Source organism: Barbus barbus (assembly GCF_936440315.1).
Source record: "Barbus barbus genome assembly, chromosome: 34".
Taxonomy (NCBI): domain Eukaryota; kingdom Metazoa; phylum Chordata; class Actinopteri; order Cypriniformes; family Cyprinidae; genus Barbus; species Barbus barbus.
The window spans coordinates 24,988,688-25,013,241 of record NC_136762.1 but is presented as its reverse complement, the minus strand read 5'-3'; the positions used below and the strand labels follow the sequence as shown (position 1 = coordinate 25,013,241).

The 24,554-nt window shown below is 38.8% G+C and overlaps 3 protein-coding genes across 3 annotated transcripts in view; 2 read left to right on the top strand and 1 right to left on the bottom strand.

Moving 5' to 3' along the window:
• Window positions 1-2,267: 2,267 nt before the first annotated feature.
• The window catches only part of LOC306854091 (ATP-binding cassette sub-family G member 1), a 30,846-nt gene continuing 8,559 nt past the window's right edge, over window positions 2,268-24,554 (top strand). The window contains exons 1-6 of the mRNA XM_079391904.1: window positions 2,268-2,760; window positions 4,493-4,736; window positions 20,146-20,263; window positions 21,249-21,381; window positions 23,973-24,023; window positions 24,389-24,534. Coding sequence (XP_079248030.1) covers window positions 2,698-2,760; window positions 4,493-4,736; window positions 20,146-20,263; window positions 21,249-21,381; window positions 23,973-24,023; window positions 24,389-24,534 — 755 coding nt within the window. The 5' untranslated portion in view covers window positions 2,268-2,697. The remainder of the gene's footprint in view (window positions 2,761-4,492; window positions 4,737-20,145; window positions 20,264-21,248; window positions 21,382-23,972; window positions 24,024-24,388; window positions 24,535-24,554) is intronic.
• LOC306854094 (uncharacterized protein) lies at window positions 16,002-17,389 on the top strand. Its single transcript, XM_079391909.1, has 2 exons — window positions 16,002-16,434; window positions 16,516-17,389. Exons 1-2 carry the CDS (start codon window positions 16,384-16,386, stop codon window positions 17,230-17,232), a joined length of 768 nt encoding a protein of 255 aa, XP_079248035.1. The 5' UTR covers window positions 16,002-16,383; the 3' UTR covers window positions 17,233-17,389.
• LOC306854093 (uncharacterized protein) lies at window positions 16,002-18,931 on the bottom strand. The gene is made up of 3 exons (XM_079391908.1): window positions 17,671-18,931; window positions 16,516-17,495; window positions 16,002-16,434 (listed from the first exon to the last, which is right to left on the bottom strand). The coding sequence occupies exons 1-2, from the start codon at window positions 18,599-18,601 to the stop codon at window positions 17,476-17,478; spliced, it is 951 nt and encodes a 316-aa protein (XP_079248034.1). The 5' UTR covers window positions 18,602-18,931; the 3' UTR covers window positions 16,002-16,434; window positions 16,516-17,475.

Sequence of the window (24,554 nt, the reverse complement as noted above, 5' to 3'; positions counted from 1 at the left end):
TATATTCCATACACAGACTGAATGATGTTATGATGACACAAATGTCTTTGTCTATAGCAAAAACATTATCCCCTGTGGAAACTTTCATTGACCACTGTTCAGTCTTCAGCTGCCTGTACTGTGCTGTAGCTTGAAGGCCATCAGGAACAGGTCCAACATAATGTTGCATTCTTAAAACTTTACAGGGCAACTCAACATTACTGATTTCTTCAACCTCTGATAGGCTTCTTATTATCTGCGCAAGAGGAAATTCTGGCTCTCTCACAAACTTCTTCAGGGTACGGAGGTAATTTTCATAAGGAAAGGCTGAGATGGAGTCTAAAGAACCATGCACCTGGGCATCAGCTGACAGGTGGACCAGGGCATGCACATTATACACTAATGCATCTTTTCCATAAAGCTCCCCAACATGACTTACAAATGTTGTGAGCAGCGTGTTAAACAAAGAATACAGCTGTGGACTGACAAGGATGCTAATACCAGTATACAATAACAAAGTTATTATATATAAAGTACTATCTAAATATGGTAACAGAGCTAATATACAACAGAAACTGTCTTAGTTCCGTGGCTTTCCAGCGGTCTAGCTCTCTGAGAGATCTGGGTTTCCTTGCAAACTCAACTGGTATGTATGCACGCATGTGAATCAAACTTTGAGAAATCTGATCAACAAGACTGGAGGACAAGCGAAATTTCAAAGGACCCCGTAGCCAGGCATTTAACAGTCTACGTGTGACACCTAAACATGCAAGATGCATGTAATCTAAAGGGAATGTAGTCACCATCCCCACATCTACACCAGAAAAACCATGTGGTCCATCATAATGATGCTCCTCATCAACTCTGTCTGAAAATGATGAATCAGTCCATAACTCAAAATCATTTCTGGGGTATGTCATTCTGTTAATAGACACCTGGCTGGCAACACTTATCACATCCGTGATATCCATTGTGACCCTTTTTGTTTTTTACAAAAGCATGGGTATCACATTCAACAAAATCTAGTACAATGAACTATTTTTTTCCTCTAAAATTGAATCCACCCTGCATCTGCTTTAATTCATGGGTAAAGTCACTCAAAAATTAATCAGGGGCTGATGTTTTTTAGTACCACATGAACAGCCCAATGACAACAGGTTCTTTCATTGGGACACTCAACAAAAGTCCTAAAATGGGCCATAACTGTAAATTTGAGCTCTTAAACAATGGCAATCAATATTTATTTGCAATCTGAAAGTAAAGCCATCTGCAACATTTTCAATTAGCTGGGTTAGGATGCTATGCAAAGCTGTCAGGACACCTCTGTAATAATATAAACCACCACACTTTTGCTGGATTTTATAGTCAGTTTTTGTTTTAAGGATGCTTCAGAGTCAGAAACATGGTGTCTTTCAGTCACTTCATCATACACGCCATCATCAGTGCAATCAGGAAAATAACTGTCTAAATTGTCATCTATCTGAGGGAGTCTTGAGTTATCGCTGCATTGTGTGTCATTGATAAGGAATATGAATAATCTTTGTGAGTCGGTTCTGGTTCTAACAGACTTCTGCAATGTCCTGCAGTCTATTTCGAGGGAAATGCGAGCCCTTCTTCTGACTCCTGAGCTTGCTGAAGGTGGCTCCCTCCTTTTCATCGTCTCTATAAAAAATGTGTTTGATATTTTGTTCACAAACAGCTAAATAACTAAACTGTAACTGTCTTTAAAAAGTACAATATAACGTGGAGGCAAACAACACTGTGCCCTGTAAAAAAAAAAAAAGCCTAGGTAATATATATATATATATATTTAATTTGATTCATATTCTGACAATAAAATGGGTATACATTTAAATGAGTATGATTATGGCTGTTCACTTCTCTGCCAATGAAATGCCATTTTCAGTAATCAGCCACCAGAGGGAGTGGGTGAATTAAAGCAGTTCTCTGTGCATGCGGTATTGATATAATGAAGAGTTGAGCAGTGCATTGGCTATATTTAAATTCTGTTTAAAGGTTCTGAGTAATGAACTGATATACTCAATTATTTACAATATCGTAGCTCATACATTATAGCATATATACTATAACGTACTAAATAATGTAGAATCCGTTTTAATAAACATTTTTATTTAATGCATAGGCCTATGTACATAGAGTAGGCTACTAGCTTTATTTGAACTTTGCATTTTAATTCTAGCTTATAGTAGAAATATAGTTACACGTGACATTTGCGTTCTTAGTCACTTGTTCAGTGCGTGGCGTCTCGCGTCACGTTTTATCACAACAGTACAGCTTTTTAAAACGCGCCTGGCAGACTATGGAACGCCAATTTGCCAAAAACATGTGAATTTTAACGCGTCAACAACGCGTTAAATACGTGTATTTAACGTGTAAACAACACGTATTTAACGCGTAAAATACGTGTTGTTAACGCGTTAAATATGCGTATTTAACGCGTTAAAATTCACGTGTTTTTGGCCCTTTTGGCCTTCCATAGTAGACCTCTCCGGTGCGTTCCGTTTCATCGCAGAAACGCGTCGCGTGTGTATTGCTGCTGTGACGTCACCCTCTAAACACGGAGCGCAGGTAGGTCGCGTGTAAACAATAACAGAGGCGAGGAGCGCGTGGAGGACTCTGGAGAGCTCAGGTCCAAACAGATGCTACATCTCTCTGCACCTGACACAACCGGAGTTTGTCGCAGCACGTTTGACAGGAATGGCATGTCTTATGGCAGCCTTTTCAGTCAACAATACAACAGTGACCAACTCCATCATAATGGTAAGATTATGTTTTAGCTTGTTTTTAAACATTTTTTATTTAATAATCAGATTTCATATTTGTTAAACACATTCTTAATAAGCTGACATGTTCAGTGTTTAAAACATGCTTCAGTGATGTGTTTTTCAGATGAATTAGAGTAAGTTAACCCTCACTGACTTATATCAGTGCACTTTCCTGTTGTCATAGACTGCGTGACTTATTGCAAATGCACAATTCTTAGTTTGCAAAATAAATATTTCCCTTCAAAATGTAATGCCAGGACTACATTTGCTCAAATCAATACATTATTACAATTTCATATATGATGATGATGTGGATTTTAATATAATTTCATATTACATCATACAGTTTTAATATGAAAAACACTAAACTGACATTTGGGCAGTACTGTTTTCCCAGAGCTTAGAATAAGCTTTGTCCGATAGTAACCTCATCTGTCTTCTGTGGCCAGAGGGAGACGGATTAGGTCGCCTCTCTTTATATTTAGCACTGATGAACTATTAATATAAATATTATAGGCTACTATACCTTCCTCAAATTTTCAACCTTGACATGTGTTTCATTAAACAATCAAGTGGATATACAGGTTAAATTGCTGCATGGAGTTCTGTTACAAAAATACTGTCTTGTACAGTGATGTTATTAGAGAGCAATAACACGGTCATTTGATGGTAATGTACTTCAAAATATACCATGGAAATATTGTTGTACACCACATAATATAGTTTGGCCAAGAAATACCGTGGTTAACCACTGTGCTTACAATGATATAGTTTGTAGGTATAAAATATAAGTTTGGGATCCGTGAGATATATATATATATATATATATATTATACAGAAGTCGTTTATCCTCATCAAGCCTGCATTTATTTAATAAAAATAAAAACTGGAGTAATGATGCTAAAATTTCAGCTTTAATCACAGGAATGCATTATATTTTATTAATAGAACTATTATCTTGAATTGTTATAATATTTAACAGTATTACTGTTTTTACTGTATTTTTGATTAAATAAATGCAGCCTTGATGTGCATAAGAGACTTCTTAAAAAAAAAATCTTACTGATCCCAAACCTTCATATGTGACCCTGGAGCACAAAACCAGTCTGAAGTCGCCGGTATATTTATAGCAATAGCCAACAATACATTGTATGGGTCAAAATTATCAAAAATCATTAGGATATTAAATAAAGATCATGTTCCATGAAGATATTTTGTAAGTTTCTTACCATAAATATATCAAAACTTCATTTTTGATTAGTAATATGCATTGCTAACAACTTCATTTGGACAACTTTAAAGGCGATTTTCTCAATATTTAGATTTTTTTGCACCCTCAGATTCCAGATTTTCAAATACTTGTATCTCGGCCAAATATTGTCAGATCCTAACAAACCATACATCAATGGAAAGCTTATTCAGCTTTCAGGTGATGTATAAATCTCAATTTCGAAAAAAATGACACTTAAGACTGGGTTTGTGGTCCAGGGTCACAAATAGTATTATATGTAATAGCATGCAATTGTATATCATCTGCAATTGTTTATCTCAGTATTCAGTAGTCATCTTTTTGTGGTGTACACTTTTTCTGTGTGACTTCTGATAAAAACCTTTGATGTCTTCTGAACATCTCGAGTTTGTCAGCAGAGAGCTCCGTACAAACTCCTCAGGTCTTTTCCCTCTGGGTTGTAGTGTGTTACATAAGCGCTCTGTCTGTCCTCCCTCAGAATACAAATGGACCTCCCGATCTCATGCTAGACCCCAGAACCGTGTGCGTGTCCATTGATGAGCTGATGTCCAGTCACGTCGGCAGTCAGCAGATGCCGCTGTTACAGGGACACCTGAAGAAAGTAGAGAACAATCTGACGGAGGCCCAGCGCTTTTCCTATCTCCCCCGCAGATCCGCAGTCAACATCCAATTCAAAGATCTCTCGTACTCAGTTCCTGAAGGACCGTGGTGGAGAAAAAAAGGTAAAGTCTGACCTTCAGTCCTTGAAGCATTGTAAATGTCATTCGAATGTAAATATCATAAAAGTAAAGAATTACTATTCAGGTTTTACTACAGAATTTTTGATGAGTTCAGAGAGACCCTTGTGAATAAGAGGTGCCCTTAATAGGGCTGACTGTGCACTTGTAGTCAGGGTGCGAATTACCGGGATGTTTGGGGGGGGTCTGACCCCCCTAAAGAAGGGTTTATCCCCCCTGATGGACGTCAAAACTACATGTATGGGGGGTCAGATAGAAAGAAGGCTAGCTTACACATAATATGGAGATTTACTTGTAAATATGAAGAATACGCTACAGCGCTCATTCAAGGACGTGCATTTATTGCTTGGAACGGAGCAAGACCACCTAAAATGCATGTGTAGATTCAGTCAAATGCTAAAGTTTACCCGTTTCAATACGAATCGATTTGTTTACAAACAAGGCACAATTCGACGTAGGATTTTCAAAAAGATTGAAACTAAAAGATGATGCTGTGCCAGCTATATTGGATCCGACAGTAACGTAGCACCACACAAGTGTGTGTAACTGTTTTATTACTGATCACTATTGCTTTGTCTCTTCTTAAGATCGCTTGATATGAGTTATTTACACGTTTTTGACCTAAAATCTTAGCAGCGTCCATCTGTGAAGGATGTAGACTGTCAAACATACACAACTGTTAACCAATTATAACAGTGGGTGTTTACTTCCGAGTCTACAATCCTCCACGCCTATTCAAACAGAGTGTTCTGATGAAAAACAGGACAGAAAGTAGCTTAATACTCCTAAATTATGATGTTTCCTTAGTGTAAAAATCTCGATAACATTATAAGTGGACCTCAGAGAACAGTAAAAGCAAAAACAAACACAAAGGCAGTTCATGATCCACATTTAAAGGGTTACTTGACCCCAAAATGAAAATGTTGTCATTAATCACTTACCCCCATGTCATTCCAAACCCGTAAAAGCTTCTTTCGACTTCGGAACACAATTTAATATTTTTTTTAGTTTACCATAAATGATTGTCAGTATATCCAGCAGTGCACTTTTAATTATATTTGAAAAAATACATATAAGTATGTACTTAGGTGAGTCAAAAAAGCATTCTAATGTTCAGATAATAGCATTTAAATTAAGCTGAAACTATAATACATTGTCATTTATTTGCAGTTTACATGCAATTAAGTGTCCAAAAACATCACATTCAGTTCACAAATAACATGTTTTAAAATCCATCTTTTGTGTGCTTTCTTTGTATCCAACTACAAATTTTACAAACTGATTTGAATGAAAACGTTAATTTCTGCACTACTCAAACATCTTGCTATTTATTTTAATTTAATTTACATCTAGGGGATTTGTTGGTTTCTATTGTAAATATTGTGGGAATTGGATTGATTTCAGTGGGAATGGTTTGTTTTGTATATAGCTTTGCAAGCGAGTGCACATAAATTGTCCAGTGATATAGAGAGCATGGACTTCGCCAAGAATGTCTTTATTCTTTGGCTCCAAAAGTGTCCTTTTCGATGGATGTTATCCTGAAATGCCTCCATGCATAACTCAGAAGGGAATTCATTAATTAGACACTATGGCTGACATAACAGCCCAGCTGTCTGCTTTGCCTTGGCTTTACTCTTCTTACTTTATCTTAAGGATCAGGGTTTTACTGACGGGCAGTGATGTCTTCATTAGGCTCACCATCTGGATTGTAAGATTGTAATTTGATTTTAAGTTTCTTGGACATGCCAAATGTTCAGCAGCAGAAGCTTTGTCACTGGCAGTAAATCCTGAGCTGCCAAGCCTAAACAGAGGGCAGAGTTCAGCTCCAGAGATGGGCTGTCTTCATCCTTCAAGATGCACAGTTTGTTGTTTTTACCACATTTTGTCATCTTTCCCCTATAGCCCTAAGTATTTTTGGATGTTTTTATTCACTGCTCAGTGTGACTTAGGCCTTCTGATAAAAACAATGAATTAGTTAGTGTTTAGCACTTAGTTTGTTTATTCTTATCACAAATAGAAAGTAGTTTATCCTGATAGGGCAAAAGACTGTCATGCATGAATGAATGAAGAATAGATGGATGGATGAATAAAGGAATGAATAAGTAAATAAATAAAATATAACAAAATATATAAACACGTAATTAAAAATAACTAACTAATTGAATGAATGAATGACTTCCAGATAAATCTAATGATTTCTGACTAGTTTTTAGAAAGCAAAATAAAACAAATTTCACCATTGTGCCAGATGAAGACCTGACTGGTTGAAATGTTGCACCGTTTTGTTAAATAGTAGTGCTGTCAAACGATTAATCGCATCCAAAATAAAAGTTTTTGTTTAAATAGTATATGTTTGTGTACTGTGTATATTTATTATATATATATATATATATATATAAATAAATACACACACATAGTATATATTTTTTAAATATTTGCATGTATTTACATATAATTTATATTAAATATTTATATTATATAAACATAACATATTTTTCTCAAATATATAAATGCATGGGTGTTTATTTATATATACATAATAAATATACACAGTACACACACATATGTGATGTAAAAAAATAATAATAATTTGGATGCGGTTAATCGTTTGACAGCACTAGTAAATATATGTTTAGAGCTCTTTCTTTCTTTCTTTCTTTCTTTCTTTCTTTCTTTCTTTCTTTCTTTCTTTCTTTCTTTCTTTCTTTCTTTCTTTCTTTCCCCCTGCTCTCTAGCCCTATTTGGATTTTTTTTTTCATGTGTACACCTTTTATTATTATTATTATTATTTTTTTTTTTTTAGATTAGTTTCCAATAAATGTAATTAATATAGTTAATAATATATATATATATATATATATTTGTTTTATTTAGTGAACTGTTTGTATTTGAAATGTTCCATGAATGAATGAATGAATTTCATGCTTAGTCAGGGAAATTTAGGAAATTGGTCTGAGAATTTTGTCATCACTTTTATAGTGGCCTCAATAAATTGTCCTTTTTCTTGGAAAAATCCTTACACAACATTGTGCGGGTTGTGTATGCCATGAGAGAACATTTTTAATTTCTGGTTCAATTATTCCTCTGTCAGTTTGAAATCAGTTTGAACTTGCCATTCAAATTGCACTGCTTTGTGAATAATTACGGTCTGAAATGTGGAAACTTTTGCCTGAAGTACAGAAGCAAGTTTCAATGACACTTCAGTGCCACACTCCAGTGTCATGAAATATACATGCGTCCAGATCCCATAGCCAACTGGCTCATCGTTCTGGTGGCTCACTCATCGACTTTAGTTCAATCCTCTTAGATTGCCATCAGCTTTTTTGTCGTTCTCCAAAAAGAACAGCGTGCTCAACACACAGCCCTGCCTTAATATCATGCAATTAGCATCGGAAACAGCCAGCAAATGCTCTGGACTGGCAAACAGCCGGGCATGGATAAAAGCATCTTGTCATGAAATGAGCAGGGATAGAACCATGATATTGTCACATAGTGGAAGTATGGAGCAGATGAGGACAGGGCTGATTTTGATCCTGGTGTTTTGTGCCATTGCAGACTACAGCGGCGATAAAAGCTTTCAGAGCCTCGGGCTGAACAATGAGACTGAAGCATTTATGCAGCTGATGTGTTATTGTCAGCTGATGTGCTATGCTATGTAATTTGATGCAGCTAACTAGGTTAACATAAACGTCTTTATTGAATATGAATATATAATTGAAATGCATTAAATGTATGCATTGAAATATAATTATGAATATTAAACATAAGCTCTTTTATATGATAAAGTATCCAATTGCTATAAGGGCATCACAACAAACTGGAAGTTTAAATCTTCATGCAACTAATCTCGAGATGCATGAAATTGCATGCGTCAACCATCAAACTTATATAAAATGTTTATATACGGTATCTCACAGAAGTGAGTACACCCCTCACATTTTTGTAAATATTTTATTATATCTTTTCATGTGACAACACTGAAGAAATGACACTTTGCTACAATGTAAAGTAGTGAGTGTACAGCTTGTATAACAGTGTAAATTTGCTGTCCCCCCAAAGTAACTCAACACACAGCCATTAATGTCTAAACCACTGGCCACAAAAGTGAGTACACCCCTACAAAACTGAAAATCAGTAAAGACTGAGGAACAAATAATTATAAAACGCAGAACGTTTATTAGTGAGATGGAAAGTTTTGAGGCACGGACTGCATACACCTTGATGTAAAATAATGGGGAAAATATCACAGTTTAAATAAAATAAAAATCAGCAAATACTGTGGAACCAAATAGGCTAAATGAGAAACGAATGTTTAAAAAATAAATAAATAAATAGACCTTCCAATATCACCTTAGATAGTATCACCACATTCATGGTAATTACGTTTGCTGGGGCTTTTGCTTTATTGCGTGTATTTGAAGCAGAACTCTTCATCTGTGCTGACGGCTCCTGCTGCTGCGGGACACTAAACACCGTCGAGCTGCTCTTGACAGTCGCAGCAGCACGGACTCATGTTATTTCCACCAGCGCGGCAATTTTTTTTCATCAATAATTGATGGATGTCTAAAATATAAGGATAAGGAGAAGCCTAAAACAGGCCCGAGGCCAGGCCCGTGTCTGAACTATGACGTGAATATTGGCCCGAAGCCCGGCCCTAGGGACATAAAAAAGTTTGAAGAGTCAGGACTGATGTTTGCTATAGTTAGGCCAGAGCTACTAAAATATCAGTTTAATCAGTGAATCTTAGATTTTGTATTCTCCTGGGTGCACAAACTGCACATTATATGAAAATTATAATATACAAATATGAACTTATCGGTATCGGCCACGAGAAGGACTTAATTATCAGTTATCGGTATCGGTTAAATTTTTTCATATCGTGCATGCCTAATATATATATATATATATATATATATATATATATATATATATATATAACTGTACTTGCGGGTAGTAGAAATTTAATGAAATAAAAGGCCACTTAAGCATTTGAAGGGAGTTCACTTTAATTACGTTAATGCATTTAAGTACATTTTTTAAAAATTGCACTTTGTTATAATGTCAAAAACATCACAATAATCACATCAAAATAGGGTCACTTATATTGATATGTTGACTAACATTCTAAGGGACTGGTAAAGTACTCGGTTATAATACAATTAAAGTTAATATATTTTAAATGTACTGAATTTCAACTTTATCATTTCAAATGTGTAATTGCAAATATATTTGAGTGCATGTAATACATGACATACAAGACTGTATATACACTGTTTCAACCCAACTTTGGGTCAAATATGGACTAACCCAACTTTTTGGTTAAAAATGCAATGTACAAATTCAAGCCAACAGCTGGGTTAGTCCATATTTGACCCAAAGTTGGGTTGAACCAGCCCAGCATTTTTTAGAGTGTAGTATATTTTAATTTGCCATAAATGCTTATCAGTACACTCTGTAGTAAACTCATCTTTAAGACACTAAAAGTAAATTACCTTTTGGTGAAATATTTTGAGAAAGCCATACACCTGGAATTGAGTAGTAGCCTACTAAACAATATACTGTGTCCTACTATAAAATAAGAACTGTGCAACAATAAACATTTCACAGTTGTATTCTACACTGTTTTTCACATAGACATATTATGTTTGTCACATGACTTCGTTATGTTCATGTATAATTCAACAAATGGCATTCAGTTATCGTCTCGGAAATTAAAACAAATTTGTGTTTTAAATTTTAGAATGAGTTCAGAAAAATGTGGCTGATATTATTTTCAGTTCATTTGAGACACTGGAAATGAAAGGTCAGGTCAAGTGCATTCATTGCCGTAAACAAATATTCCACGCAGTGTGCTTTGCTGTGCACTGCACATTATGGCAAATATAGTAGCACATTCAGGCATATAATAATGTTCACAGAGGCATCATTCGTAGGAAATGTATTAGGAAAAATACATATATAGGACCAATTTTGTTTTCATGATGACTTTAAGAAAGTCTGTCTGGCATGCTATCAACAGCTTTGTTTTACCAAAAAGCTATAGAGAGTGATGGGCAACTTCGGCTTGTTTATTATCACTGCAATAGAAACCGGGACTGAGCTGTCTAACAAATCCTTGTAATCCATACTTAGAGGAAAGAGAGAACGTGCAAAGGCACTGCCAGCAGCCCAGCTCCACTCTCACAGCGGGTTACTGTCGGTCAATAAACTCCAGTAACGTCTGCTGAGAGATGAGGGCGCGCTGGAACAGGATGAAACCATCAGCTGTGCACTTGTGAAGATAAGGCTGCTAATGAGCAATGCTTGTGGAGGAGGCACGTTGCTCTGTCGCTAGATAACTTGTCAGAATTTCTTGGATGTAGATTGTTAACTTTAGAAATTACTTAATTTTTCCATCATTAATGGATTATTACTGTTACACAGTGCATGTTCCTGTCTTCATCATGTATACACATCAAATGTCCCCAGGTTCTATATGCACTAACTATTAAAGTGAAAAATTGGCACTTTATTAAGAATTATTCTATTTTTTTTTTTTTTTTTTACTCTTTCAAACAAAACTTTTTTTTTTTGTAATAATTTACATTTTATTTGTAAGTTTTTATTTGAGTTTTATATGAGAATGTATTATTAGTGAACTTTTCTGATATATATTGCTATTACAATGGTAATATACCCCTGGAGGCCAATGCACAATACCTAGGAAGTGACATTCAGTTGAGCTCATTTATTATTTACTTTATTGTACCTGTTCTGCAACATGATGTATGCTGCTATTCTGCACGTTTCAATCAAAATCAAACATCAAGACATCAAAATTTAAATGAGACATAACCGTGAATATCTTATTGTTTAAATATTTTGATCACTATATCTAGATGTTGCCATTAAATTTCTAAGACCTAATTTCTTAGGTCTAATTTCATATCTGTCAAAGTCATGTGACCACAACTTCATGGCTATTTAATGGGCATTTGGTTAGCTAATTTTTAGCTAAGCTCCCGTGTACTTTGCCATGCCTAAAAGCAACATTTTTCACGATGTTTGTGTGGGTCAAGCTTTTAATAGAATTTAAAAGCCCTTAAAGAACCTCGCACAGCCTTGAGTAACCACCTGTATGGTTGAAAATGTCACAGAAAATAATGTCTATGCCCAGCCTACTGAAGCATGTAAAAGAGCAAAGTGAACTCTGTGGTCCCTCTCCTCCTCCTCTGGTATTTTTACCTCGACTGATCCCGCGTGTTGTAGTAGCTGCATGGGAGAAAGTGAAGTGTGTGCCAGGGAGGACTAATAGCTTGATGGCTCAATTACCCATGAGATCTCCTTCATCAGTCAGAAAGACCTAAATAGCTGCCTGTAACATTGGCATGGAAGCAACGTTGTTTTGAATCGCACATTTAGATCGGTATTGAAATGAAGCAGTGAATGAGGTAGCCAAGCTCTTTCCCGTCTGACCTCAAGCTTTCATCACTGAGCTGTAACAAGCAGATAAGCTTTCATCACTGAGCTGTAACAAGTAGATAAGGCGGCATTGAACCTGGACTGTAACAAATAGATAAGGAGTTACTGTAAATAACTACGATAAATTGTAGCCAAGACATCTAGGCACGATTCAGCATTGACACACCATACGCATCATTCTGTGTTTGCAATATAAAGTTTAAGGCATTCAAATGAAGCATAGACTTTATTTATGGCATATCGCACTAGGCAATCAAAGATTCAGCCTTGTACCCATGACAGTAGAAATCCTTTACGATCCCAGACATTTTCAATGTGGTCAGAATCATACTTTAATAGATATCATGGCACTGAATGATTGATATATTCATATACACCTTGGTATTTCTGATAACATGACCGTGGCATAGTACCGCTTTATGACTCTATTATGGGAAATGTGTACACAAATATGTCTAAAGTAAACCATAGTAAAATCTAGCAATACCATGGTACGTTCCAATACCGTGGTTCTGTTGCATTTGTGTTTTATTTTGATATGGTGTTTTTATAAAATTTTTACTTTGCTGTTAGTTATGTGCACCCTGTCCCGGCTTTCAGATAATTGCAGTAAACGGCAAAACTATTTGCACTACAATCCAGTGTAAACATGTAATATGAAAACAAATACCAGTTTGCAACATCAAGCAGCATAACAGATTGGTTTTTTGCAGCAATGCAAGAAAGAAGACGCTTTGCACATTCAAGTTAAAAAGGCTGTTTTGGTGTTATGTTAAAAATGGATAAGACAAGAGTCATATAAAGCTAAAAGTTACTGTGGGATAGCTGTCATGTGTTAGATAAAACAATAAATATGGACTCTACATTAGAAAAAGTGAAGATATGAGCCCAGCCTGTGAAGAGGTGCTTCTAGCAGCTGAAATCATAATCAAGCTCAACTATATCTCAACCTTTGCTGACATAATCATGCATATGGCATATGTAAAATCAACATGAATGTTAAGTACATTGTTGATGCTCTAAATGATTTGGTTGCGTAGGATGTGAATGTGTGTAGGCGCTTCATTTGACTACTGGTCAAACTTACATTTAACCCCAGGGCACAAATTTGTGTTTGCCAAGCGATTTGAATGTTGCTATGGGGCATAACATATACCTCATCTGATTAAACCCAGTGCAACATAAGCATAAGAGTAACAGAGAATAGTTTTTTACCTTACTGTGGTGGTGCAAAAGAAACCGTAATGTAGTACCACAGCATGGTGTTCTATAGTACTTTGATTTCTTGCACACTTGATCGTGACCCAAAGTAACCTCGGCATCCCTCGTGGCCAGGAATAGCTCTCTCTTCTGTCACATGCTGCACATCAGGTGCACTAAGCAAAATCATCCTGCCGTTATTTGCTAACCAATTGGCTTCACCTAGAGACTGTACCACTTCAGAAACAGTGTGATGCACCTTTCTGTATTTTTGGGGTTACTATAGTGCACAATCAGAGGGAGAAGCCCTGGAATCCTGCACTAAAAGAGGACGGGGAAGGTCAGAGGTATTTGTGTATTGCTCTGACGGATTGTAAACACAATCCAATTAAGCTGGCAGCCACTGCAATCAAATAGATTAGCATCTCAGCTTCAGATACTGGATAAATAACAGGTTATAATCGGTCATCCTGTGGATGTCCTCTTTTTGCTGCATAAAAGCATGTTATCATGGTAACACTTTAGATTAGAGAACACTATTTACTATTAACTAGTTGCTTACCTACAGTACCTTGCTTATGATCAGTAAGCAGCAAATTAGGAGTTTACTGAGGGAAATTCTTAATAATTCATTTATAATTAATAGTGTTACTGTTATCATTTCAAAACTGTCTTAGCACCTTACAGTGGCATGCGAAAGTTTGGGAACCCCTTGCAGAATCTGTGAAAATGTGGATAATCTTACCAAAATAAGAGAGATCATACAAAATGCATGTTATTTTTTATTTAGTACTGTCCTGAGTAAGATATTTTCCATAAAAGATGTTTACATATAGTCCACAAGACAAAGAAATAGCTGAAATTATTAAAATAACCACATTCAAAAGTTTGGGAACCCTTGGTTCTTAATACTGTGTGTGGTTACCTGGATGATCTACGACTGTTTTTTTGTGTTGTGATGGTTGTTCATGAGTCCCTTGTTTGTTCTGAACAGTTCAACTGAGCACTGTTCTTCAGAAAAATCCTCCAGGTCCTGCAGAATCTTCAGTTTTCCAGCATCTTTTGCATATTTGAACCCTTTCCAGCAGTAACTGTATGATTTTGAGATCCATCTTTTCACACTGAGGATGATTGGGGGACTCAAACACAACAATTAAAAAAGGTTCAAACATTCACTGATGCTCCTGAAGGAAACACGATGCATTAAGAGCCGGGGCGTGAAAACTTTTGAACAGGATGAAGATGTCCAAATTTTTCTTATTTTGTTGAAATATCATATTTTTCCATTTAGTACTGCCCTTCTGACGCAACAGAAGATACTTGCATGTTTCCTGGAAGACAAATGAAGTACAATTTACCTTGATCTTCAAATTCAAAAAGTTTTCACCCCCGGCTCTTAATGCATCGTGTTTCCTTCAGGAACATCAGTGAATGTTTGAACCTTTTTTAATTGTTGTGTTTGAGTCCCTCAATCATCCTCAGTGTGAAAAGATGGATCTCAAAATCATACACTCACTGCTGGAAAGGGTTCAAATATGCAAAAGATGCTGGAAAACTGAAGATTCTGCAGGACCTGGAGGATTTTTCTGAAGAACAGTGATCAGTTGAACTGTTCAGAACAAACAAGGGACTCGTGAACAACCATCACAAAACAAAAAAACAGTCGTAGATCATCCAGGTAACCACACACAGTATTAAGAACCAAGGGTTCCCAAACTTTTGAATGTGGTTATTTTAATAATTTCAGCTATTTTTTTGTCTTGTGGACTTTATGTAAACATCTTTTATGGAAAATATCTTACTCAGGACAGTACTAAATAAAAAATAACATGCATTTTGTATGATCTCTCTTATTTTGGTAAAATTATCCACATTTTCACAGATTCTGCAAGGGGTTCCCAAACTTTCGATCCCCACTGTATATACTGATATACTTATATACAAGAGAGGCCATATAACCCTGTTAAAAAAAGTAGCTATTTGGCATATACTTTAAAAAAGAGTACTTTAAAATAATATACTTAAGTAGTGTTTTTTGGACACTTAAGGTCATTGCACAATGAGTCCGAAATTTTCGCATGCGCTTTTTTGTTTTTTCGTATTCCCCATCCTTTCCTATCAAAATGCATGCTACGGAAGCGAAAACGCAGAAAATCGAACCTGATCCGAATTTTTTTTGATGGACGAAAGTTTCGTAGGCAGTGTGCAAACGTGATTGACACAACGTGAGGTCGTATTTATTTTTTAACGTACGAAAAGTTTGGGTTCAGTGTGCAGTGGCCTTATATCACGTTAATTTGAAAATGTATTATAATTTACATGCTAACTGGAATGAGCTGAACTATAGATTTGTATTGACCCACTTATGTAGGACTTAAGTGCATCTTTATATGTATTTGCATAATTACTTTTATTGTGTTTTTAAATATGGTTGGAGTGTGCTGCTAAGTGTGATGACAAGCATTTACGGTACACTAAAATTTACTCAAATGTCTATTCTGTTAAAACTAGTGTGTCATGTATTTAAATATTATTGTTATTGTTGTTATGCGTCGGTGGTTGTAGCAATAAAGCTCTCGACGAAGGAATGAAACAAAAAGGAATATTCTTTAATCAATGGCATCAACTCACATAAGACATTATTAACTTAAGATCCGACAAACATAAAGGCAAAACTGAGGACTTATAAAGGGGCTGGAACAAACGCGGAAACAAGGTAATTGAATCAAACACAGGTGATGAATATAACTAATTAACAAAACTAGGTCATGAACTAAAACAGGAAGAACCAAATAAGGAAAAAAGGAAACTAAACAAACAGTTCTGTTACAGATATCGCCCCCCTCCCGGAAGGTGCGTCCCGCACCATAACAGTAACATCGGGGAGGGGGGGGTGGGCGTCCTGGAGGCTGGAGCAGGACCAGGCTGGGACAGGGAAGCCTCCAGGACGGATCAGGAGCCTTGGGAGACCATGGCAGGACTGGAGATTCGGGAGGCCATGGTGGATCTGGAGCCTTGGGAGGCCATGGCAGGACTGGAGATTCGGGAGGCCATGGCGGATCTGGAGCCTTGGGAGGCCATGGCAGGACTGGAGATTCGGGAGGCCATGGCGGATCTGGAGCCTTGGGAGGCCATGGCAGGACTGGAGATTCGGGAGGCCATGGCGGATCTGGAGACACGGGAGACCATGGCGGGACTGGAGACTCGGGAGACCATGGCGGGACTGGAGACTCGGGAGACCATGGCGGGACTGGAGACTCGGGAGGCCATGGCGGATCAGGAGATTCGGCATGCCACGGCGGATCGGGGTCCTTGGGAGGCCACGGCGGATCGGGGTCCTTGGGCGGCCACGGCGGATCGGGGTCCTTGGGCGGCCACGGCGGATCGGGGTCCTTGGGCGGCCACGGCGGATCGGGGTCCTTGGGCGGCCACGGCGGATCGGGGTCCTTGGGCGGCCTTGGCGGATCGGGGTCCTTGGGCGGCCTTGGCGGATCGGGGTCCTTGGGCGGCCACGGCGGATCGGGGTCCTTGGGCGGCCACGGCGGATCGGGGTCCTCTGTGGCCTTGGCCCTTGGCCTGGCCACACAGACTGAGACTATATGGCCCCCCCCCAAAATTTCTTTGGGGAAGTTCCCCTCAGGCGGCCACATTGGAGGAGCGAGCGCTTGGGGGCGCTCTGGAGGAGCGGGCTTTTGAGGGCGCTCTGGAGGAGCGGGCGCTTGAGGGCGCTCTGGAGGAGCGGGCGCTTGAGGGCGCTCTGGAGGCGCGGAGCTGGACGGAACCAGCGGAGACGAAGGAGAGCTGGACGGGACCAGCGTAGATGCAGGAGGGCGTTCTGGCAGCGCGGACTCGTGAGGGTTCTCTAGCGGCGCAGACACTTGAGGGCGCTCTTGTAGCGCGAACACTTGAGGGCGCACGGGAGGCGCGAAGCTGGATAGAACCAGCGGAGACGAAGGAGTGCTGGATGGGACCAGCGGAGACGCAGGAGGGTGCTCTGGCAGCACGGACATTTGGGGGCGCTCTTGCAGCGCGGATTCAAAGGGGCGCTCTTGTAGCGCGGACCTTAGAGGGCGCTCTTGCAGCGCGGACATTAGAGGGCGCTCTTGCAGCGCGGACATTAGAGGGCGCACGGGAGGCGCGGGGCTGGACGGGACCAGCGGGAACTCAGGAGGGCTGGACGGGACCAGCGGGAACTCAGGCGGGCTGGACGGGACCAGCGGGAACTCAGGCGGGCTGGACGGGACCAGCGGGAACTCAGGCGGGCTGGACGGGACCAGCGGGAACTCAGGCGGGCTGGACGGGACCAGCGGGAACTCAGGCGGGCTGGACGGGACCAGCGGGAACTCAGGCGGGCTGGACGGGACCAGCGGGAACTCAGGCGGGCTGGACGGGACCAGCGGGAACTCAGGCGGGCTGGACGGGACCAGCGGGAACTCAGGCGGGCTGGACGGGACCCTCTTGCGAGGTGCAGGGATAGGAGGACACAGACGAGGGGCAGGCACTGGATGGCACCGGCGAGGAGCAGTCACTGGTGTGAGCATGGGAGCCGAGAACTCCGGGGGAAGAGCCTCATCCAATAGCCCCCTTTCCTGAATCTGAGGCGTGGGCGGCGGAACCCTTTTCACCGCAGCTGGCGCAACGTTCATCGCCCTTTTCGGCGGCATCCTCCTCGCCGCGGGCGGAACATTCATCGCCGAACACGGCGGGATCCTCTTCGTCACGAACGGCGCAACGTACATCGCCCTTTGCGACGGTTTCCTCCTTGCCGCGGGCGGAACATTCATCGCCGTGCATGGCGGGATCCTCTTCGCCGCGGGCGGTGGACCTTTATGGTTGGGCAGGCGGGAGGAGTCGTTGGAGAGGTATGTGGAGGATCCTGGCGTGGGAAGAGCTGGGGAGACGCAGTGCTTTTCTGCTGGAGCGGGATGACGAGTTTGGGGAATTTCCTCGACTTCTTCGTCGATTCCACTAAGACAGAAAATTAGATTAATAAGCTCGATCAGGGGAAAACTACCTTTGGGAAGCTCGCAGCGAATGATCTCGTCATCCAACCCCAGCAGGAAATGTGCACCTAGAGCCGCGTCGCGCCAGCTCACCTGGTTGGCGAGCTCGAGGAAAACCTCCACATATCGCTCCAACCTCAGGCCGCCCTGCCGCAACCCATACAGCGCGACTTCAGCCGGAGTCATTTCGACGATCTGTTTAATCTTCTGTGTCGGTCGGATCTTCTGTTATGCGTCGGTGGTTGTAGCAATAAAGCTCTCGACGAAGGAATGAAACAAAAAGGAATATTCTTTAATCAATGGCATCAACTCACATAAGACATTATTAACTTAAGATCCGACAAACATAAAGGCAAAACTGAGGACTTATAAAGGGGCTGGAACAAACGCGGAAACAAGGTAATTGAATCAAACACAGGTGATGAATATAACTAATTAACAAAACTAGGTCATGAACTAAAACAGGAAGAACCAAATAAGGAAAAAAGGAAACTAAACAAACAGTTCTGTTACAATTGTGCTCAATGTTGAAATTGCAATTTCTGTACAGTATGTTTAAAATAGATAGACAACACATCAAAATAAATGTACTTCTTTAAAGCATGACAGAAGATTATTAAAACATTGAAAATGTGCTTTAAAGTTATCTATAATTAAGTGGAAAAATGGAACACTCACTATGGCAGTTGCAGTAGTTAAGTTTTGATTTCCAAATGAAAGAGCCCGTCACCAATCGGAAAAGTCCATGCCTGGTCTTTACAACAGTTCTTGCTCTGTCAGTGCATCTGCTGTTAAAAGTTGCACTCAGCATTTATTCAAATGTGAGTTTGGCAGGCAGTTATTTATTTTTTTTTGGATTGAGGTATTTTCCTATGCAGTTTAATAGAAACGTGCCTGATGGAATATAGCTGTTGAGTGCATTTTCAAGATGGACAGTGATTGAACTGACTTGCATGGAAAGGTATTTTGCTATCCGTCAGAAATTTTCCAAATGCTTGTCTTCCGGCAAAAATGCTGCATATTGGTTTGAAACATCTCACATCTCAAAAGATTGTCACATTTTTTTGTTAGGACAAGTTACCACATTTCAGTTTCATTAATGATTATGTGCATTATATTTGTGCTAAAATGTCTTTTTTTTCCCCCATTGTGACAAAGACATAATGTGACGACATATATGATATTCAGTCATCTTGTAGTCTAATGCAACAAAAATGAACCAACGGACTAATACAATTCATATATTTTAATTAGATCTTAAGTGTCAAATTGAGTCTAGTTTACATTAACCAGAACCCAAAAATTGTTCAGTTGCTTATAAATCTGCACACAAAGCTGCTGTAAGATGGTGAAGAATGCATTATATATCTTGACAAAAGAAAATTAATGGATATTGGAGAAAGCGTTATAGCATCAGCTCTTTATTCTTTGAAAGTTAGAAACAAAAAGGTCAGTTAGAGGTAAGAAGAGGGTTTATCTAAAGATACGCACACTGGCAAACAGGTTCACTCACCTGGAAAATTTCAGAAACCCAATGGTGAACAAATAAATAGCCCTTTTCACCTCCAATCACAGACCGACCATTATTTAAGCAGGAGAATTTGGATGAGACTTTGGCAGGGACATTATACTATTGTGCTGAATGGCTCAGGTTGTTCATTGTGCTTATTGTCCAGACTGTGGAAGGTTTCTCACAGGGGTACCTCTTTTTCTGTTCTACCTTGTGTCAGGTTACAAGACCCTTCTGAAAGGGATCTCTGGGAACTTCACCAGCGGTGCTTTGGTGGCCATCATGGGACCCTCAGGGGCCGGGAAGTCTACATTAATGAACATTCTCGCAGGTTATAGGTTAGTATAACCATACAATATTGCATCAAACATGAAGCTTGTGGCACTAACTGTTTTACATTTCGGTGAATTGGTGTGAAATTTGTATGAAGATCCATCTGTAATCACAACTCTCAGTGGGACACCGAATTTGCCACCAATCACTAAACAGTTATGTCATATCCAGCACAGCCATCGTACATTTTGCTGCTTTTTTTTCTCATCTCCTGGTAGCTTTTCATTATTTATTTCAATGTATTCTTTTTGTGGACACTTTTATGCAAAGCAGTTTACAAATGAAGAATGCCTGAAGCAATCTGGAAGATTTAGCGGTTACTTTTGATATGACGCTTCTAGCAGTGCCTTCTATCTAGTAAAAAAGTAATATTTAAAATACATTTATATATAATTCAGATCTATTAACATATTTACTGACATATCGCTCAAGACGTACTGATATAAAAAATTATAATTACACTTTATTTGGAGTACTATTTGTGCACGATGCACATTTCTTAATATTAAGGCTAAAATATGTTTTATTGTCACTATTGATGAGGATTCACTATACTTGCAATAGTTCCACTTTAGCTGGACTTCAGCACTACTTCTGCACAATTAAAGTTCGTTAAGCTCAAAATTAGTTGTTCCAATTTAGCGGATTTTAAGTATACCAGTTTAATATACCAAAACTGCAGGGTATGTTTATTACGTACATAAGGTAACACTTTGTCCTTGTTACACATGTCATATGTATGCTATTGTAATAACAATAAATTATGGATATTTACATGCAAGTAACCCGAAGCCAAACCTTAATGTAGTTCATTAATATTACTCAGTACCTAAATGTATAATTACACTGTAACAAGGACACCTTAAAATAACTATTTTAAATGCATTTTAGTAAATGCATTTTTCATTAAGGATATAGAGTTGAATGTAATTGAATACAGCAGTTACTTGAAATGTGTGGGATATCTTGAACATATGCTTTGTCACACAGGGAAACAGGCATGAAGGGGGAGATCCTGATTAACGGGCAGCCCAGAGATCTGCGATCTTTCAGGAAAGTGTCCTGCTACATCATGCAGGATGACATGTTACTGCCACACTTCACCGTACAGGAAGCCATGATGGTGCGTGTCTGCTGAAATTATATCACTGAGCTGCGTTAGTGACACGCAGCAGAGGCTAATGACGCACACGACGATAGCATATCCAGGAAACAGTCTTTTAATAAGTAAATCCAATAGGAACGGGGAAAAAACTCAGGTGTAGGGAAACATAACCACATATAACGCTGACAAGATCAGACACTGAACAAAGAGAACCAAGGGCTTAAATACACTAGTAATCAACTAGAACTGAAACAGGTGCGTAATTAATTAGGAACCACTAATGACCAGGAACACAGGCAAAATGGGCACAGGGAAAACAAAACTTCATGAAACAGACAGAGATCATTACAGTAGATCCCGATGTATCAGTCAATACAATTAAGCACCCTTCTTTTCACAAGGGTAGGTACTGTATAGGCAAAAAAAAAAAAACGAAAAACACAGAAAATTGAAACCCATCCGAATTTATTTATTTTTTTATATTTTTATGATAGACAAAATTTTCAGGCAATGTGTAAACATGATTGACACAACATGAGGTCGTATTTATTTTTTAACATCCAAAAATTTCGGATGTGAATTTCGGACTCAGTGTGCAAGGACCTTGAGGTTAAAAAAAAAAAATTAAGTAAACTTTTTTTCCGTTGCAAATAGCCCATTTCACACAGACTTTACTGGAAAATTACTGGTAAATTACCATTAAGAGATCATGTGTGAACAGGCCCTTTTTAAAAAAATCCGGTAAATTCATTACGCCAATTTACTGGTATGAGAAGTTGTAACGTTACCAGTAAATTGCTGGAATGATTCTGTGTGTACGCAGATTGAAGATTACTGGTATGAGCATGTACGAGTTCAGAACACAGTGACATAAGACGTCTGCTCTGGGCCAATCCTGTTGAAATTCAAAATTCAATCATAACATTCTGACAGATGACACATTTACTCCACGCTGTGTTGTTCGGTTTGAAGTCCTCTAATACAGTGTCGCTGGGCCAAAAGCACAAAAATGAAAACATCAACAAAAACACTGACCTCATATACCCCTCCATGTTTACAAACACAACACCAGGGGCCTGTACCATGATGGTAGATTAACAAATTCAGAGTTACAGGATTAGTTTCCAGTTGACAAAACCAAACCACTCCAATCCAGCTTTATTGGTACCGTGATGCTGATCAACAATTTTCTTAGTCAACTTTCAACTTTCTTAGTTTTCTTAGGCTTGAGTTTGTTTAGCATGTGCACATGAATGTGTGACATCACTGGCGAACAGCCAATCACAAGCCTTGGTTAAAGGTTAAAGGTTTTGCTAAAATTATCTTGCTTTATCAGTGCAGTCACAAGTGAAACTTGTTAAATTAGTTTATATAGTTGGAAATATAGAGCGATACAGACTCAAACATGTAAGGTCACATGTAGTCATTTTTAAAGCATTATCTATTGATTCTATAACTTATATTACATACGATCTGTATATATTAACATTAATTTAAAATAAATGATTTATAATAACTGTTAAACTAAAATTGCTTTAATAATAATATAAATCATGTAATTATATAAATCATATAAAAAACTAATAAGTAATTATCATTAAAGCCAGACAATTTTTTTAGTACTAGTGACCTTTAATTTGGAGCAAGATAAACTGGGGGAGTGACTTTTTGTGTGTCAGACATATGTCACTTTGCTCACATCTGATTGGTCCAATTTTTGAGATCTCTAACTCAGAACATAACCTGCCCCGGAGCAGGTTAGCTGTGCAGTGTAAGTTACTATGGCAATGAACACAGCTAAAAGCCAAGCCACTTTCATGGTACCTAAAACCCAGGATTGGTGCAAATTAAACTGAAACTTACCTGGCTAGCCAGCTAATCCTGCTTCATGGTACAGGCCCCAGGAGGCAAAGCCATTAAGAGGTCATTTTTGTTTAATGATGTCACATAATTTACTGGTAATTTAAAACCGACGTGTGAATGGTGCCTTACTAGAAAAAAGACAGAATGTCGTTGCTTGTCTAAACAGCACATTTTTTAATTTACCGGTAAAGTAATTCTGGTAACTTTACGTAATCTGCTAGTGTTACTGTGTGAAATGGGCTAATGTTATTGTGTAAAAGTATGAGCATTCGCTTTCAGTAGTAATGTATAAATCATCTGAAGTGCTTAAAATAATTTACTTTACAGCCCTTGTTGCATATAGCCTCTGTATACACTCTAAAAAATGCTGGGTTAAATGCAACCCAGCGCTGGGTAAAATATGGACAAACCCAGCGATTGGGTTGTTTTTGACCCAGTGGTTGGGTTAAACATTTTACCCAACTGTTGGTTGAAAACAAGCGTATTGCTGGGTTTGTCCATATTTAACCCAGCATTTTTTAGAGTGTAAGCTTTATATTAAGCTAAGAAAAACACCAAGTACATTACCTCATGGCACAATATACACAACCAGAAAACATGTAATCAGCTCTCACTGCTAGTTTCACTGGAAATCGTCTCATGTAATTGCAGTTGTTGTTGTGTTGAGTTCATGCAAATCCCTCTGTTAGCTTTAGTTGTACCGCTAATGCTCACCATGATCTAAATCGCTCACTCTCCCTGCTCAGGTATCAGCTAATCTCAAACTCCAGGAAAAGGATGAAGGCAGACGTGAAATGGTAAGTGAGAGGCGTGTGAAGTTTCCCAACTGGTTATGTATGAGCGGCCTAATCTTTGGGACCTTTGGTAAAGGTCAGCCGTCGGTGCCTTAAACATTACTTGACCTGCATGTCCTAATTAGTGAAATCACAGTAAACAAGTACACCACCATTTATTTTAAATACTAACTATATTTCAATTTTTTTTATGTATTTCTATTTTTTAATCCAATAAAATGCAGCCTTCATTATCCTAAGAGGTAGTTTTGTACATAAAATACTAAAAAAATCGTACCAACCACAAGTGTTTGAACGGTAGTTTAGATATGTATGTGCATGCTGTCCTTATTCCAGTGCACAATTATGCATATGTGCTGTTGTTGTAGGTTCGCGAAATCCTGACCGCTCTCGGTTTGTTAGAATGTGCAAAAACACGCACATCCAACCTGTCCGGGGGTCAGAGGAAGCGTTTGGCCATCGCTCTGGAGCTTGTCAACAACCCACCTGTCATGTTCTTTGATGAGCCCACAAGGTGAGCCTCCTCCATACTTA